The sequence below is a fragment of the Aquarana catesbeiana genome, linkage group LG11 (genome assembly GCF_042186555.1).
Source record: "Aquarana catesbeiana isolate 2022-GZ linkage group LG11, ASM4218655v1, whole genome shotgun sequence".
NCBI classification, from domain to species: Eukaryota; Metazoa; Chordata; class Amphibia; order Anura; family Ranidae; genus Aquarana; species Aquarana catesbeiana.
In genome coordinates this window covers 280,522,996-280,538,739 of record NC_133334.1, presented here as the reverse complement: position 1 = coordinate 280,538,739, position 15,744 = coordinate 280,522,996, and the positions used below count along the sequence as shown (strand labels likewise).

General features: G+C 45.4%; 1 protein-coding gene across 3 annotated transcripts in view; it reads left to right on the top strand.

The window, feature by feature from the left end:
- The window catches only part of WDR59 (WD repeat domain 59), a 112,333-nt gene that overhangs the window by 71,796 nt on the left and 24,793 nt on the right, over positions 1-15,744 (top strand). Inside the window, exon 27 of one of the 3 annotated variants that reach the window (XM_073605922.1) lies at positions 15,056-15,201. The exons of 1 other annotated variant lie outside the window; for it this stretch is intronic. In XM_073605922.1, coding sequence (XP_073462023.1) covers positions 15,056-15,186 — 131 coding nt within the window. In that variant the 3' untranslated portion in view covers positions 15,187-15,201. Of the gene's footprint in view, positions 1-11,266; positions 12,313-15,055; positions 15,202-15,744 lie in introns of those variants that run through there. One more of the 3 variants, XM_073605925.1, reaches the window with a different exon arrangement.

Sequence of the window (15,744 nt, the reverse complement as noted above, 5' to 3'; positions counted from 1 at the left end):
TCTCTCTCTCTCTCTCTCTCTCTCTCTCTCTCTCTCTCTCTCCCTCTCTCTCTCTTCCTCTCTCTCTCTCTCTCTCTCTCTCTCTCCTCTCCTCTCCTTCTCTCTCTCTCTCTCTCTCTCTCTCTCTCTCTCTCTCTCCTTCCCTCCTTCTCTCTCTCTCCTTCCCTCCTTCTCTCTCTCTCTCCCTCTCCCCCTCCCTCTCCCCTCCCTCTCCCCCCTCCCTCTCCTCTCCCCCTCCTCTCCCCTCCCTCTCCTCTCTCCTCTCCTCTCCCCCTCCCTCTCCTCTCCCTCTCCCCTCCCTCTCCCTCTCCCTCTCCCCTCCTTCCCCCTCCCTCTCCCCCTCTCTCTCCCTCTCTCTCTTCACTCTCTCTCTCTCTCTCTCTCTCCCCTCCTTCCCCTCTCTCTTCTCCTCTCTCTCTCTCTCTCTCTCTCTCTCTTCCTCTCCTCTCTCTCTCTCTCTCCCCCTCCTTCCCTCCTCTCTCCTCTCTCTCTCTCTCTCTCTTCCTCTATCTCTCTCTCTCTCTCTCTCTCTCTCTCTCTCTCTCTCTCTCTCTCTCTCTCTCTCTCTCTCTCTCTCTGGGACCATAGCAATAAAACCTTATGGGGTTTAAATCCCTCCCCCTTTTATCCAAAACTAAAAAAAACTTTTGGCTTTAAGTTTTACTTTAAAAATGACCTATCACCTACGCTGACTAACTTGTAAAAAAGATGTAAACTGGAGATCAAAATTGGAGAACAACCTACAATTTCCCAAATTTCACAGTCGCTGATTAATCCTATTTGAAATGATCTAAACAGGAGTAAAAGAGTAGTTTTGTGAAGCGTATTTCATGAGTTGCATATATTTTTATAGCTGCTTTTGTCGAGAAAAAAAACATTCCCCTCCTGGGTGATCTCTGTACATTGCAAGGATTATAACAAACTTTGTTGCAGATTCCTACCTTTTGTTCTGAAGAAATCCCTGTGTGTTTCTCTGTGCCTCTGTACAGAGTGGGTCTAATGGGAGTTGTTTCATAATTAACTGTCAGGTGTGCAGCTGCAGGCACTAATGAGGAAATCTGCTTGGCCTGCATCCCTTTTAGACGTGTTCCTATTGAAAGTATTTCTCTCTCATTTTTGTTGCAGGGATGCCTAAAATTTGACTTGTATCTTAAGGCAGACCTCTGGGAAAATTAGAGAGCCAATCACACAAGCAGGAAATGGATGTTTCTGGGCGTGGTCAGTACACCTCTGTGTACAGAACTACTCCAGGTGACCATATTGGCAATTCATTCTCAGGAAAATACAGTGGCTGCAGATTTGAAAAGGGAAGGTCATTTTTAATAACATTCAACAACAATATGATTAGTGTCGCAATTATATGTGCTATATTATTTTTTCTTTATTTGCATTTTTTTTTCCCATGAAAGTGGAGTCCACCTTTAAACACAGAATAAAAAAAACTTCAATCCGATTTAAAAAAGAACATTGATGAAAATGAGAGAACCTTTTCAGATCCCTCCCCAGTTATTCGTTTTAATTTAGCACCTTGTGCTAATTTCTTTAACCACTTCAGCCCCGGAAGATTTTACCCCCTTCCTGACCAGAGCACTTTTTGGGATTCGGCACTGTGTCACTTTGACAATTGTGCGGTCGTGGGACGTTGTACCCAAACGAAATTGACGTTCTTTTTTCCCCACAAATAGAGCTTTCTTTTGGTGGTATTTGATCACCTCCTGTGTTTTTACATTTTTTGCGCTATAAACAAAGAAAGCGACAATTTTGAAAAAACGCAATATTTTTTACTTTTTGCTATAATAAATATTCTCCAAAAATATATAAAAAAAAAAAAAAAAATTTCCCCAGTTTAGGCTGATATGTATTCTTCTACATATTTTTTGGGGGAAAAAAATCGCGATAAGCGTATATTGATTGGTTTGTGCCAGAGTTATAGCGTCTACAAATTAGGGGATAGTTTTTATGACATTTTTATCATAATTTTTTTTTTTTTTTTACTAGTAATGGCGGTGATTTGCGATTTTTATCGGGACTGCGACATTATGGCGGACACATCGGACACTTTTGACACTTTTTTTTTGGGACCATTGTCATTTATACAGCGATCAGTGCTATTAAAATGCATTGATTACTGTGTAAATGACACTGGCAGGAAAGGGGTTAACCACTAGGCGGCGATCGAGTGTGTCCTAAGGAGTGATTCTAACTAGGGGCTACCTAGGACATGACAGCGGTCACAGGGAGCAGTAGATCTCTGTCATGACACAGAGCAGAATGGGGAAATTCCTTGTTTACATAGGCACGTCCCCGTTCTACCTCTGCACACTGCAATCGTGGGACGCCGGAAAACATCGAGTTCCCGGGACTGGCGGGCGCGTGCGCCCGAAAGGCGGCAAATTTAAAGAGACATACCTGTACGCCCATTTGCCTGCCTGTTCCATTCTGCCGACGTACGTCTGTGTGCGCCGGTCGGCAAGCGGTTCATTATTTGACAAACCTGATTTTAACTGGCAGCCTAACTTTCCGGTTTTCACTGACTTTGCTAGACGATGAGCCGTTCCAAAGTGACCGAAACCCTCCGGCTGCAGGTTGTCCAGATGAAAGCCAAAGGGATGACCCTTTTAGCCATAGGAAGAGAAGTTTGTAAAAATTATTAGGCCAGTGATGTTTAGCAGAGGGTGGATGCCACATCCAGTGTTAAAAGAGAAAGGAAAGAAATCCCCTATGTGGTGGAATTTTAAGGCATGCTAGTTTTTCAAAGGATTTTTGATAAAGTAATATGATAGTTTCAAAAAACGTTTATTCAGAAAATATATGAAAAGGTATGTATAAAATACATGGAATGTTTTAACACACCTACTGTTTACACTGTCAATACAAAATTTTACAATACAGTTTGTGATTTCTTGCAACTGACGCGTTTCAGACTACTAAGTTGTCTTCTTCAGGGGTATAAGCAAGAAGAAACTATACTTGGGTGTTTTAACGGTATGGCCAACATTCCAAAAGTTGTATCTTCTAAAACATGCAAGAGTATATACGCCTTTTAAAAGGCATGTGTAGTTTCTTCTTGCTTATACCCCTGAAGAAGGGGACAACTTAGTACTCTGAAACGCGTTGGGTGCAAAAAAAATCCCAAACTGTATTGTATAATTTTGTATTGACGGTGTAAAAACTGTAGATGTGTTAAAGCATTCCATGTATTTTATACCTACCTTTTCATCTATTTTCTGAATAAATGTTTTTTGAAACTATCGTAATACTTTATCAAAATTCCTTTAAAAGAGTAGCGTGCCTTAAAAGTCCACCACATAGGGGATATCTTTCCTTTCTCTAGCAAGAGAAGTTTGTCATTCCAGATCTGTGATTTCTAGAAGATTGCATCTTTACAACCTTACCAACTCAAGTCCCCCCAAGAAGGCTGGTTCATCCACAAGAGACGAATGCAAGTGAGGACAGGATAATGCAGAGAACCTCAAAGGGGCAATCGGTTCAAAACTGCAGCTGCGATTTGCTCTCCAGTTCAGCGCTGAACAGAGTAGGGATCTGTCTCCACATCCTGTGTCTCGCCGTTGTAAGAAAATTTGGGCTGAAAGACGACTCTGCACGGACCAAACCCCTCGATAGCGGAAAGAATCGGAAGGCTAGACTAACCTTTGCCGAGGAGCAAGTTGTGTGAAGAGGAGAAATGCTCCAAAGTTGGCTTTAGTGATGAAAGCAAGTTTAATGTCTTTGGGTCCGATGGGAGACATTCATCATCAAACTGGGAAAAGACCGAACCCAAAAAAGACCGAACCCAAAGTGTGTGAAGAAGTTGTTGGAAGGGGGATCGTCCTGGTTTGGGGGATGTTTTTTCTGCAGCATTTGTTGGGCCTCTTATATGGCTACATGGTAGAGGGAATGCAAATATTTATCAGAACCTTCGACAACATGCGCTTCCTTCCCTGCGTTCATCGCCCAAATCGGCCAGAAATTTTCATGGGTGACAATGCTCCCCTCACACAACAAAATAGGTAAAGCTGTTCCTTGAAGCTGAACATAATGAAATGGCCATTATTTCTTATCTCTATGGCAAGACATTGCCTCGGTTATATGCTAATGTAAGCCTAGGAAGCCGCGGGAGGGGTGGGGGCCTCTCCTGTCGCTTCTTAAAGTGATCCCGTGACAAAACCACTGCAGGGGACCACTTTTATCTGAAAGTTGGCCACCTGAGGGAAAGGAAAATACTGGGGTTATGGCATCTAGCTGCAGCCCTAGCCCCAGACATATATTTCCAGTTGGTCGGCAAGTGGTTAGAAACTACAATATACTGTGGCCAATAAGACGCATTGTCCAAATTGCCATATTAAAGATAGATAGGAACCACAAATACACAGTACTTACACAGCGAGATACTTCTGTATACCCGGCACTATCCGTATTCAAAGGTAAGAGTAAGTATTGCCCAAATGCAGCCATTCACTAGAAGAGGTAGGTGGTCCTATGGAAATGGTACAATCAGATTTCAAACAAAAAATGGTTTTGGTTGGAGTTCTCCTTCATCTGCTGATTTTCACTGGTATATCAATCACAGGTCTGATGTCTCTCTTGTCCTCAGCACTTCACTTCCCGCATGCAAACTGAGTCATTTCAGCATCGAGGTCCAGATCTTGTTACCTCCACCTGATACACGCCAACGCTCTTCAATTGTGTCGCTGTTTCTGTTTGCTGGTTGCTGTGTCTCTACTACACACGCATCCGCCTGAGTGACCTCTGAACAGATTGGGTGCTGCTTCCCATCTGTGGAGTGGGGGGTGCCCATTGTCTCCACTCATTTAGGTACCAATGAATGGGAAGTGTCACCAAAGAACCTTCTTCATTAGGACTCGAGGTGTTGATAAGATCAGATGATGAAGTTTCATTGTAGCAACTTGCTTTAACAATAAGGATCCATTTACTCTCAAACACTGCCCAACCTGTAACCTGGGTGCTGCAGGTGACCCTTTGGAACCATTGGTACAGCCCTTAGGGCCCTGGTGCCCAGCCTGGGAGCTGCAGGTGGCCCTTTAGAAAAAATGGTGCAGCTCTTAGGGTCCTGGTGCCCAACCTGTAACCTGGGTGCTGCAGGTGGCCCTTTGGAACCAAGGGTGCAGCTCTTGGGGTCCTGGTGCCCAACTAGTAACCTGGGTGCTGCAGGTGGCCCCTTGGAACCAATGGTGCAGTCCTGGTGCCCAACCTGTAACCTAGGGGCTGCAATTGGCCCTTTGGAACCAATGGTACAGCCCCTTAGGGCTTTGGTGCCCAATCTGTAACATGGGTGCTGCAGCTGGCCCTTTGAAACCAGTGGTGCAGTAATAAGGGCCCTGGTGCCTGGCTAGTAACCTGGGTGCTGCAGGTGGCCCTTTGGAACCATTGGTACAGCCCTTAGGGCCCTGGTGCCCAACCTGGGAGCTGCAGGTGGCCCTTTGGAAACAATGGTGCAGCTCTTAGGGTCCTGGTGCCCAAGCTGTAACCTGGGTGCTGCAGGTGGCCCTTTGGAACCAAGGGTGCAGCTCTTGGGGTCCTGGTGCCCAACTAGTAACCTGGGTGCTGCAGGTGGCCCTTTGGAACCAATGGTACATCCCTTAGGGCCCTGGTGCCCAACCTGGGAGCTGCAGGTGGCCCTTTTGGAACCAATTGTACAGCCCTTAGGGCCCTGGTGCCCAACCTGCAGTTTCTGATGGTCCTCTCAAGCATTACATATATTGAACATTATGGGGTTGATTTACTAAAACTGGAGAGTGCAAAATCTGGTGCAGCTGTATATGGTAGCCAATCGGCTTCTAGCTTCAGCTTGTTTAATTAAGCTTTGACAGTAAGACCTGGAACCTGGCTACTATGCAGAGCTGCACCAGATTTTGCACTCTCCAGTCTTAGTAAATCAACCTCTATGTGTGGCCTTTTGATGATGTCAGGGGGTGCATTTGAGGCCCCCGTTTAGCTCATAAGTTGACCACCACTGCCTTAGGGCCCTGGCATATACTAGCCTGTCTTTTCCTTAGCTATGCTGTTGGGCAAGTCCAGAGAAGGACAAATATTCTTTAGACTGGACTCTATTAGTAAAATTTTGCTAAACCCACATCATAAAAAAAAAATTTAAATATAGGAGTACGTAAAGTCCCTTGTAATTTCCCACATTGTGTCATGTTACAACCAAAAACGTAAATTTATTTTATTGGGATTTTATGTGATAGACCAACACAAAGTGTCACATAATTGTGAAGTGGAAGGAAAATGATAAATGATACAAATATGTGAAAAGTGTGGGGGGGGGGGGAATTTGTATGGCGCCCCCCGGAGTCAATACTTTGTAGAACCCCCTTTCTCTACAAGTCTTTTTGGGGATGTCTCTACCAGCTTTGCACATCTAGAGAGGACATTTCTGCCCATTCTTCTTTGTAAAATATCTCAAGCTCTGTCAGATTGGATGGAGAGCGTCTGTGAACAGCAATTTTCAAGTCTTGCCACAGATTCTCAATGTGATTTAGGTCTGGACTGTGACTGGGCCATTCTAACACATGAATATGCTTTGATCTAAACCATTCCATTGTAGCTCTGGCTGGATGTTTCGGGTCGTTGTCCTGCTGGAAGGTGAACCTCCGCCCCAGTCTCAAGTCTTTTGCAGACTCTAATGCCCTGTACACACAGTCGGACATTGATCGGACATTCCGACAACAAAATCCACAGATTTTTTTCCGACGGATGTTGGCTCAAACTTGTCTTGCATACACACGGTCACACAAAGTTGTCGGAAAATCCGATCGTTCTGAACGCGGTGAGGTAAAACACGTACGTCGGGACTATAAACGGGGCAGTAGCCAATAAGCTTTCGTCTCTTTATTTATTCTGAGGATGCGTGGCACTTTGTGCGTCGGAATTGTCTACACACGATCGGAATTTTAACCGATCGTTTTTTGTTGGAAAATTTTATAGCCTGCTCTCAAACTTTGTGTGTCGGAAATTTCCGACGGAAAAAGTCTGATGGAGCCCACACACGATCGGAATTTCCGACAACACAATCCGATCGCACTTTTTCCGTCGGAAAATTCGACCGTGTGTACGCGGCATTACAGGTTTTCTTCTAAGATTGTCCTGTATTTGGCTCCATCCATCTTCCAATCAACTCTGTCCACTTTGTGTTGGTCTATCACATAAAATCCCAATAAAATACATTTAAGTTTTTGGTTGTAACATGTCAAAATGTGGAAATATTCAAGAGGTATGAATACTTTTTCAAGGCACTGTAAATATATAATATATATGAAAAAAATGTTTGTTTGTATTTGTGAACTGATGCTTTACATTTTTAGACAAACAAAATTTAAATAAAAAGAGCAAAAAAAAAAAAAAATTTATCCCAAATTCATTGGGATTGATTTTACAAGGGAATTTTACCTTTGGGCTCTTTCCCACCGATGCATTTTTACCACTCTGGGACGCACTTTACCAGCGGGACAAAAGCGCATCAAAAATGATTGGACTTTTAGGCCTATGAGACTTTTCACAGTGCCGTGAAAAGTCCTGCATGCTGCATTTTTGGTGCGCTTTTTAAAAAGAGCACCAATCTTCTGATAGAAATAAAAAAAAAAAAAAAAAAAAGCGCACAAAAGATGCACCTTCCATTGAAGTCAATGGGAACCGCAGCAAATATGCACCCGGGGTGCGTATTGGGTGAACTTTTTTCTGGTTGTTAAGGAGCAGCGTCCTTAACAACCAGTGAATATGTGATTGTTAAGGAGTCGGTACATTGTGGCTTCCTTGATGGGGATGGAAACAGTGCCCCATCCCAACCCCACCCCCGCCCCACACAGCCTCCTCTCCACTTGGTGCTCAGTCCAGCCCCCCCCCCCTCCCCCCCGACTCCTCCCCTCAGATTCTGGCAGCCAATGCTCCCTGATGTTCTGCTCGCCATCTCTCCGCCTCCCCCCCCCCCCCCCCCCCCCCTCCGTTGGTAGCATTGCATGCTGATCACAGAGGTGGCATGATCACTGATTAAGGATGGCGTCGGGTTCCGACTCCTTAACCACCCGCTGGCGTCCTTAACCAATAAATAGCTGGTTGTTGAGGAGCCGCCTGCCGACAGCGTCCTTAACTACCACCCGCTGGCATCCTTAACCAATAAATAGATGGTTGTTAAGGACGCTGTCGGGGGGCGGCTCCTTAACAACCAGCTATTTACTACTTATGCGCTGCGTGCAACGCATTTAAAACGCGCTGTGCATTTTTTTTAAAGTGCGTTTTAAAAACGCTGCAATATTAAAAATTACATGCATTGCAGTGTGAAAGGGCCCCTCGCTTAGTAAATGTGGTGAAAATTATTTTTGCTAAAAATACCCAATCATGTGTAAGGAATGTAATTAAAAAAAAAAAAAAAGTATTTTTGCTGGTATTGGACAATGGAAGTCAGCAGAGCTTCACCTCCTTTACTAAGGTAAGGGCAAATTCCCTTGCGAAGCGAACGGCCTATTTGCCTTTAGTTAAAGCCCTGAGCAAATCGCTTCCAGTACGGTGACGTTTTATGGTGAATTTCGTTTCGATGAGATCATTCCACTTATCTCTGGTGACCTATCAGGTCATTTCTGGTCTCGCCATGGCGCACATGTATGCTGGCGTCGCCCCCCCCCCCCTCCATGCCCAGGGCAAGGGAAGGAACAGTGCCCCCTTCTGGTCATTGTCTGGTACTGTTTCCACATCGATTCCTCATTTTTGCCTTTTCAGCTGCAGTTTTGAGTCGGCTCGCTTCTTGTAAAGTGTAAATGTTACCACAACAGCAAAGACAAAAAAAAATTACAAAACCTAAACCGCAGTCGCTAAACATTAACGGACATTAAGGGTACTCGGCATAAATTTACAATCGTTTAGGAATTCTGGGTAATCATTAACGGGCCTAATGAGTCACTTAGTAAGAATTGTTTTCACCGACTTCATTACAGGATGAGATTTCGGAGCTCTGGAGGTCTTGGAATCCAGACTTGGCGTGAGATCGAGGAGACGCCCTGATGGCGTTTATATTAAGGGGGAACTCCTGCCAGCCTGTAACACATAGAAATGCTGGGATGGGGGGGAGCGCTAAATATTTGTGGTGCTTCCCCCCCCCCCGCTGTGCTCTGTGACAAAATAGCATAATGAGGGTGAAAACACTTTTCAGACGCCGCCGTTCTGCAGATGGGTCTCCTGCCTGCCTTACTAGTGCCCATCCCACCAATGAAACCGATCATCTCCTGCTCAGGAGCGTGCAATGCTGGCCCTTTAATGGCAAGCCTGAGTTCAACATTTGACCAGCATGGGGCACTACAATAAATTTCATTATATGAGCTGAATAATACATTCATACGTGTGAAGGGACACGCACTCACCGGCCACTTTATTAGGTACACCTGTTCAATTGCTTGGTAACAAAAATTGCTCAGCGGCCAATCACATGGCAGCAACTCAATGCATTTAGGCATCTAGACGTGGTGAAGACGATTTGCTGAAGTTCAAACCGAGCATCAGAATGGGGAAGAAAGGGGATTTAAAGAGGAAGTAATCTACTTTTTTTTTTTTCCCCTGCAAAGTGAAGGCATAATGTGCTAATATGCAGGAGCCAGCAGCATTGAAAGTCGTGAACTGCGAGGGCCGGGGTCAGAATTTTGAACAAATCACTTACTGGGGAATGTTTATTTTAAGCTAAAAGCGTAACCAGCGAGTCTGAAAGGCAGTGGCGGCTGGTGGTAATTTTTTTTTGGGGGGGGGGCGACAAACAGTGCACCCACAGCCACAGCCACACCCCCATCGCCGGTCGGACGGGGACCCGCACAAACCCCCCCAGGTCCAGTCGGTCGGGTCATCAGGCGGAGCACTTGCCCCATCTATGGCGGGCAGCGCTTCACCCAGGTGACGGGTGGCGGCTTCTCCTTCCCCTGCTGTCCTCCGTAGGCATCACTGGGGCTTCTGTCTCCTCCCTCCTCGGCAGCCAATTGGAATACTTCCACTTTCGGCCAATCGGAAAACAGATCTCAGAAACCCCCCCCCCCCATTGGAATTTATGCGTCTGCTGCCCTGCATGTAGATCAGGGGGGCGGACGCATGGATAGGAGGGGTGGTGCCTGTGTGCCCCCAATGGGCGGGCCGCCACTGCACTGAAGGGGGACATCTACACTGATAATCAGGGCACATCAGTGAAGGGGAAAAATTACTTATTTGCAAGAAACAAAGAAAGTTTTAATTTTTATTTTTTTACATTTTTGGTCTTCTTTCGTTTGTTTTGCAAAAAATAAAAACACCAGAGGTGATCAAATACCACCAAAAGAAAGCTCTATTTGTGTGAAAAAAAAATGATAAAAATGTCCTATGTGTACAGTGTAGCATGACCGCGCAATTGTCATTCAAAGTGTGAGAGCGCTGAAAGCTGGAAATTGGCCTGGGCAGGAAGGGGGTGAAAGTGCCCGGTATTGAAGGGGTTAATGTCACAACCCCTAACCCCCCCCACCTACTGTAGGTCGGTTGGGTCGCTCAACCCCGCCCCCCCCCCCCCAGCAGTTGTTGGGTCGGTCCATCCAGCCCGGCACTTACCCCCATCTACATAACGTGCAGCGGCGCCTGGGTCCTCTTCTGCATCACGGCAGCTTTCACCATGCCTCTCCTCCTAGGCGTCCAATAGGATTGCCTGTCCTTTCAGCCAATCAGGTGACAGGACCCGCTTCCCGATTGGCCCAGAGGAGGCTCAGTGTGGCAACAGCGAATGTTCATTCACTATTGTCACACAACTGGGTGGGCTCAGGGCCCAGTGCTCTGCGCCCCGAGCCCACCCTTTTTTGAAGCCTATTAGAGCCTCCAGCTCTAATCGTGCTTAAAAAAAACACCCCCCCTATTGAATCCATGCATCCGTCTCCCTGCATGTAGATCAGGGGTCTGGACGCATGGATAGGGGGTGGGGCGGTGCCCATGCGCCTCCAATGGACGGGCCGCCACTGCCGGCCACAATTTATGACTTCTTATACCAGATGGATTTTGTCGTGTGCCTGTGTTTTTTTATTTTTTTTGTTTTGTTTTTTGTTGAGCCCGCAGTGCACAAAAACAAAGCACCAAAGTAACGCAAAAAAGTGCACTAGAGTGTGCCATGGTCTCCCCCCAAAGTGAAAGGACCCCTTCCTGCCCCTCCAGGGTGTGAGACCGCTGCTGGGTAAAGGCATCCACCGAGGCACAGCTCCGTTGCAAGGGATTAGTTTTGTTTTTTTGGTTCTATAAGAAATGTATTGACATTTTTCAGGTACACAAAGTTACAGCAAACGGGATTACTGATCTGTAACCCCAACCCGAGGAGGACATCATAACCCCAACCCAGAGAGGACATCCTAACCCCAACCCAGGGAGAACGTTGTAACCCCAACCCAGGGAGAACGTTGTAACCCCAACCCAGGGAGGACGTCGTAACCCCAACCCAGGGAGGACGTCGTAACCCCAACCCAGGGTGGACATCCCAACCCAGGGAGGACATCACAACCCCAACCCAGGGAGAACATCGTAACCCCAACCCAGGGAGAACATCGTAACCCCAACCCAGGGAGGACATCGTAACCCCAACCCAGGGAGGACATCGCAACCCCAACCCAGGGTGGACATCCCAACCCAGGGCGGACATCACAACCCAGGGAGGACATCACAACCCCAACCCAGGGAGAACATCGTAACCCCAACCCAGGGAGGACATCGTAACCCCAACCCAGGGAGGACATCGTAACCCCAACCCAGGGAGGACATCGTAACCCCAACCCAGGGAAGACATCCTAAACCCAACCCAGGGAGGACTTCCTAACGACAACCCAGGGAGGACTTCCTCACCCCAACCCAGGGAGGACTTCCTCACCCCAACCCAGGGAGGACTTCCTCACCCCAACCCAGGGAGGCATCCTAACCCCAACCCAGGGAGGACTTCCTAACCCCAACCCAGGGAGGACATCCTAACCCCAACCCAGGGAGGCATCCTAACCCCAACCCAGGGAGGACATCACAACCCCCAACCCAGGGAGGACATCCTAACCCCAACCCAAATTTCAAAACAGTGTATTAAAAAAATGAATTCAATAAACTGTTGCACACATACTGTGTGACATAAAAAAATAGCAAAACCAACCAATTTATTCTCTAGGGCCTCTTCTTTTCAAAAATATATAATAATATTTGGGGGTTCTAAGTTATTTTCTAGCAAAAAATACTGATTGTTACATGTAGACAAAAAGTGTCAGAAATAGACCTGGTCTTCAAGTGGTTATACAGTACAGGATATCACTCTTAAAAAAAAAAAAACATATAAAACATTTTTATTGATTGCTGAAAACAGATCACACATACAAACCGGTTTGCTTAAAAATATTGGTAGTTTAAAAATAAATTTAAAAAATGTTGTCAAAATGTTGTAAATGTCTGGTGGCACTTCAATCCCCCTAGTCCGCATTGCATGCTGGGAAAGAAAGATGTCCTCTGCTGGTAGGTAATACTTTCCTGGACCCTTGAATGTCCATAAGTCTCTGTATTTCTTTCTTAGAGATGATTGAGGTCTCCTATAGAAACAGGGGGCGCCATATAATATTGTTGTCCACAGCATGTGATTATCCGCTATCTTTTATACTGAAATCCACTCAATAATCCAATAAATGGGAAGTTCCAGTCCTTTTATGAATGGACACCCGCATCGTGTTTCCAGTTCCAGGACTACCCCGCTCCATGAGCTCTTTGCAGCACCGAATCAAAGGGAGTTTGCATTAGATATAATCACGTGACCAGAGGATGCAAACCTGCCCAGAAGCATTTTGAAAAGCCTCCTGAATTTGGCTGAAATGGAATGTCTAATACTCAGAATAAAGTGGGATGAACCTTCTAATGTTTTTAGCACAGGAATCGTTGGGGCCGGCTACCAAAATCATGGTATCTGCAGTCACTGAGGATCTCAGGTAGCGTGCTTGTGGTGGTCGTGGACGCAGAGCCAGCAGCGGCTTCTAAAGGATTTGGAGTGGCAGGAACCAGAGTCTGTCACTGTGGGCACACTGGAACAAAGAAAACATGATGTCATTATCATAGCTTATAGGAAGTATGCATTTTTATAGCGTTAAACCTTAAAGGGTGAATATAATAAGTTTGGTTAAACTTTTATTTCTTTTGAAGGTGTTTTTTTTTTTTTTTAATAAATCTTTTTATTGGTATTTCAATAACACAAACATAACAGGAACCCCGTACGGTTGTCGACAACAATAACGGTAAAACAAAACAACTCTAAAGTCGTGTGTAGATGGCTTACCCTAAAACTTTAAAATGTAATACAATTAATTAAAGCAAACGGGATTACTGGTCTGTAACCCTAACCCAGGGAGGACGTCATAACCCCAACCCAGGGAGGACGTCATAACCCCAACCCAGGGAGGACGTCATAACCCCAACCCAGGGAGGACATCATAACCCCAACCCAGGGAGAGGACATCATAACCCCAACCCAGGGAGGACATCCCAACCCCTAACCAGGGAGGACATCATAACTCCAACCCAGGGAGGACATCATAACCCCTAACCAGGGAGGACATCATAAACCCAACCCAGGGAGGACATCATAACCCCAACCCAGGGAGGACATCACAACCCCAACCCAGGGAGGACATCAGCATACATCACTCCCGGTTTCCCTGGATGTAATCGGCCCGGTTTTTAAAAATGGAAACCATTTGATCACATCGATGTTGGTGGGATCAAATGCTTTTAAAATTTGAGACAGAGAAAATTCCCCTAGTGGACTAAATATTCCTTTATATGTGCCTTAAAAGTCCACTAGGGGAATTTTCTCTGTCTCAAATTTTGAATTTAGGATGTGGCACAATTTGCAGATAATTAGCCGATCAAACCCCTGTTCAAATGCTTTTAAGAACAGAGGAGGGATCTGGGATCTTATAGACCTCAGACTTCTTCATAAAGAGTACCTGTCACTGCCTGTTGCTGTCACAAGGGATATTTATATTCCCTGTGATAACAATAAAAGCGATCAAAAGGAAAAAAAATGTAAAACGACAGTGTTAAAATAAAAATAAATATATAAATCAAATTTTTTTTTGTTTGTTTAGAGTTCCCCAATCTCTAAAAAGTTGTGTGTAGATGGCTCACCCTAAAACTTTAAAATGTAATACAATCAGATAATATAGTCCCGAAATGGCCACTTCGGCCAAACTCACCCCTCCACCACAGTAAGATGGCAAACCCTACAATAAAAGGACTTCAGCTCTTAGTGAGAGGTAGCAGACGTGTGCCGTGGAGTCATCCTTAATCCATTTGCCCCCAAACTTTGTAAAATTTTCTAGGACAGCCTCCATTATAGTAGGTGTACTTATAGAGATGTATGGCCGAGTTGACCAAGTTCATCCAGGCTTAGACTGTAGGGGGAAGAGGGTTTTTTCCAGGCCAAAGTTATTGCCTTCCTAGCATAAAATAACAGAAGTCCTAACAGTGTCCGTTCCGCCACCGTAAGGGCTAGCTCCTCAACCAGGCCCAACAAGCAAACTCGAATGAAAGGGGAAAAAACCTCGACCCGAAACCCTTTGTGTTGTCCGAAACTCCTCCTCCCAGTAGTGTGCAATAGCAGGGCAAGACCAAAAGATGTGAATATAATCGTCCCTAGGATGAGAACATCTCCATCATTCTGGTAGTGTGTTGCTGACCACTTTGTGCACCCTGTGTGGGGTATAATAAGCTTGGTGCACTATTTTAATGAGGAAGAGGCGATCTCTGAGGGAGACCAGTTGTCTAAAAGTTAAAATCCCAGTTATCCGACCAGTCATCCCCATCAAGATCTGGTATGTCCACCAACTATTTATTCCATAAAACTGACAATTCTCTAAGTGTAACATAGCAGAAATGATTGTAGAGAACCGACATAGGTTTAGATAAACAGTCAGTCCGCACCGTCTCCTCGAGAGTTGACATGGAGAGATGCTTCTTTTGAAGGTTTACAACTTTATAAACTGTACATTATTTTTAATTATTTATAAATAACTTTTGATTTTATATTTATTTACTACAGGGCACATTGACGACAGTTTGCAAAGAATACTGGGGTATTTAATGGGAATGCTTTGCATAAAGCATGCTTGTTGGCAGCCTGTGTGTAACTGGCTAAGCCAGGCTGAAGAAGGAAGAGGTTGCATCCGTTGATTGAAGTCTTTGTAATCCATGCCCATTGCAATTTAAACCTGATCACAACAGCTGCTGTTATCCGGACCTCCTGAAAGCACGGTGATCTTGCCCAAAATTTTGCTCCCACATTTGCATTGCACCAAACTAAATTGTCTCTTTAAGCCAATGCAAGTACAGGCTTGACACCAATGATGGGACACTATTCCTTCCACTGACATCAACAACATGGCACTATTCCTCTCTTGATATCCATGAAGAGGCACTATTCCTCCCACTGACAAAAATGATGGGACACTATTCCTCTCACTGACTACAATGATGGGACGCCATTCCTCCCACTGACTCCAATGATGGGACACTATTCCTCTCACTGACTCCAAGGATGGGACACTATTCTTCCCACTGTCACCAAAAATTAGACACTATTCCTCCCACTGACACCAATGATGGGACACTATTCCTCTCACTGACTCCAATGATGGGACACTATTCCTCTCACTGACTCCAATGATGGGACACTATTCCTCTCACTGACTCCAATGATGGGACACTATTCCTCTCACTGACTCCAATGAT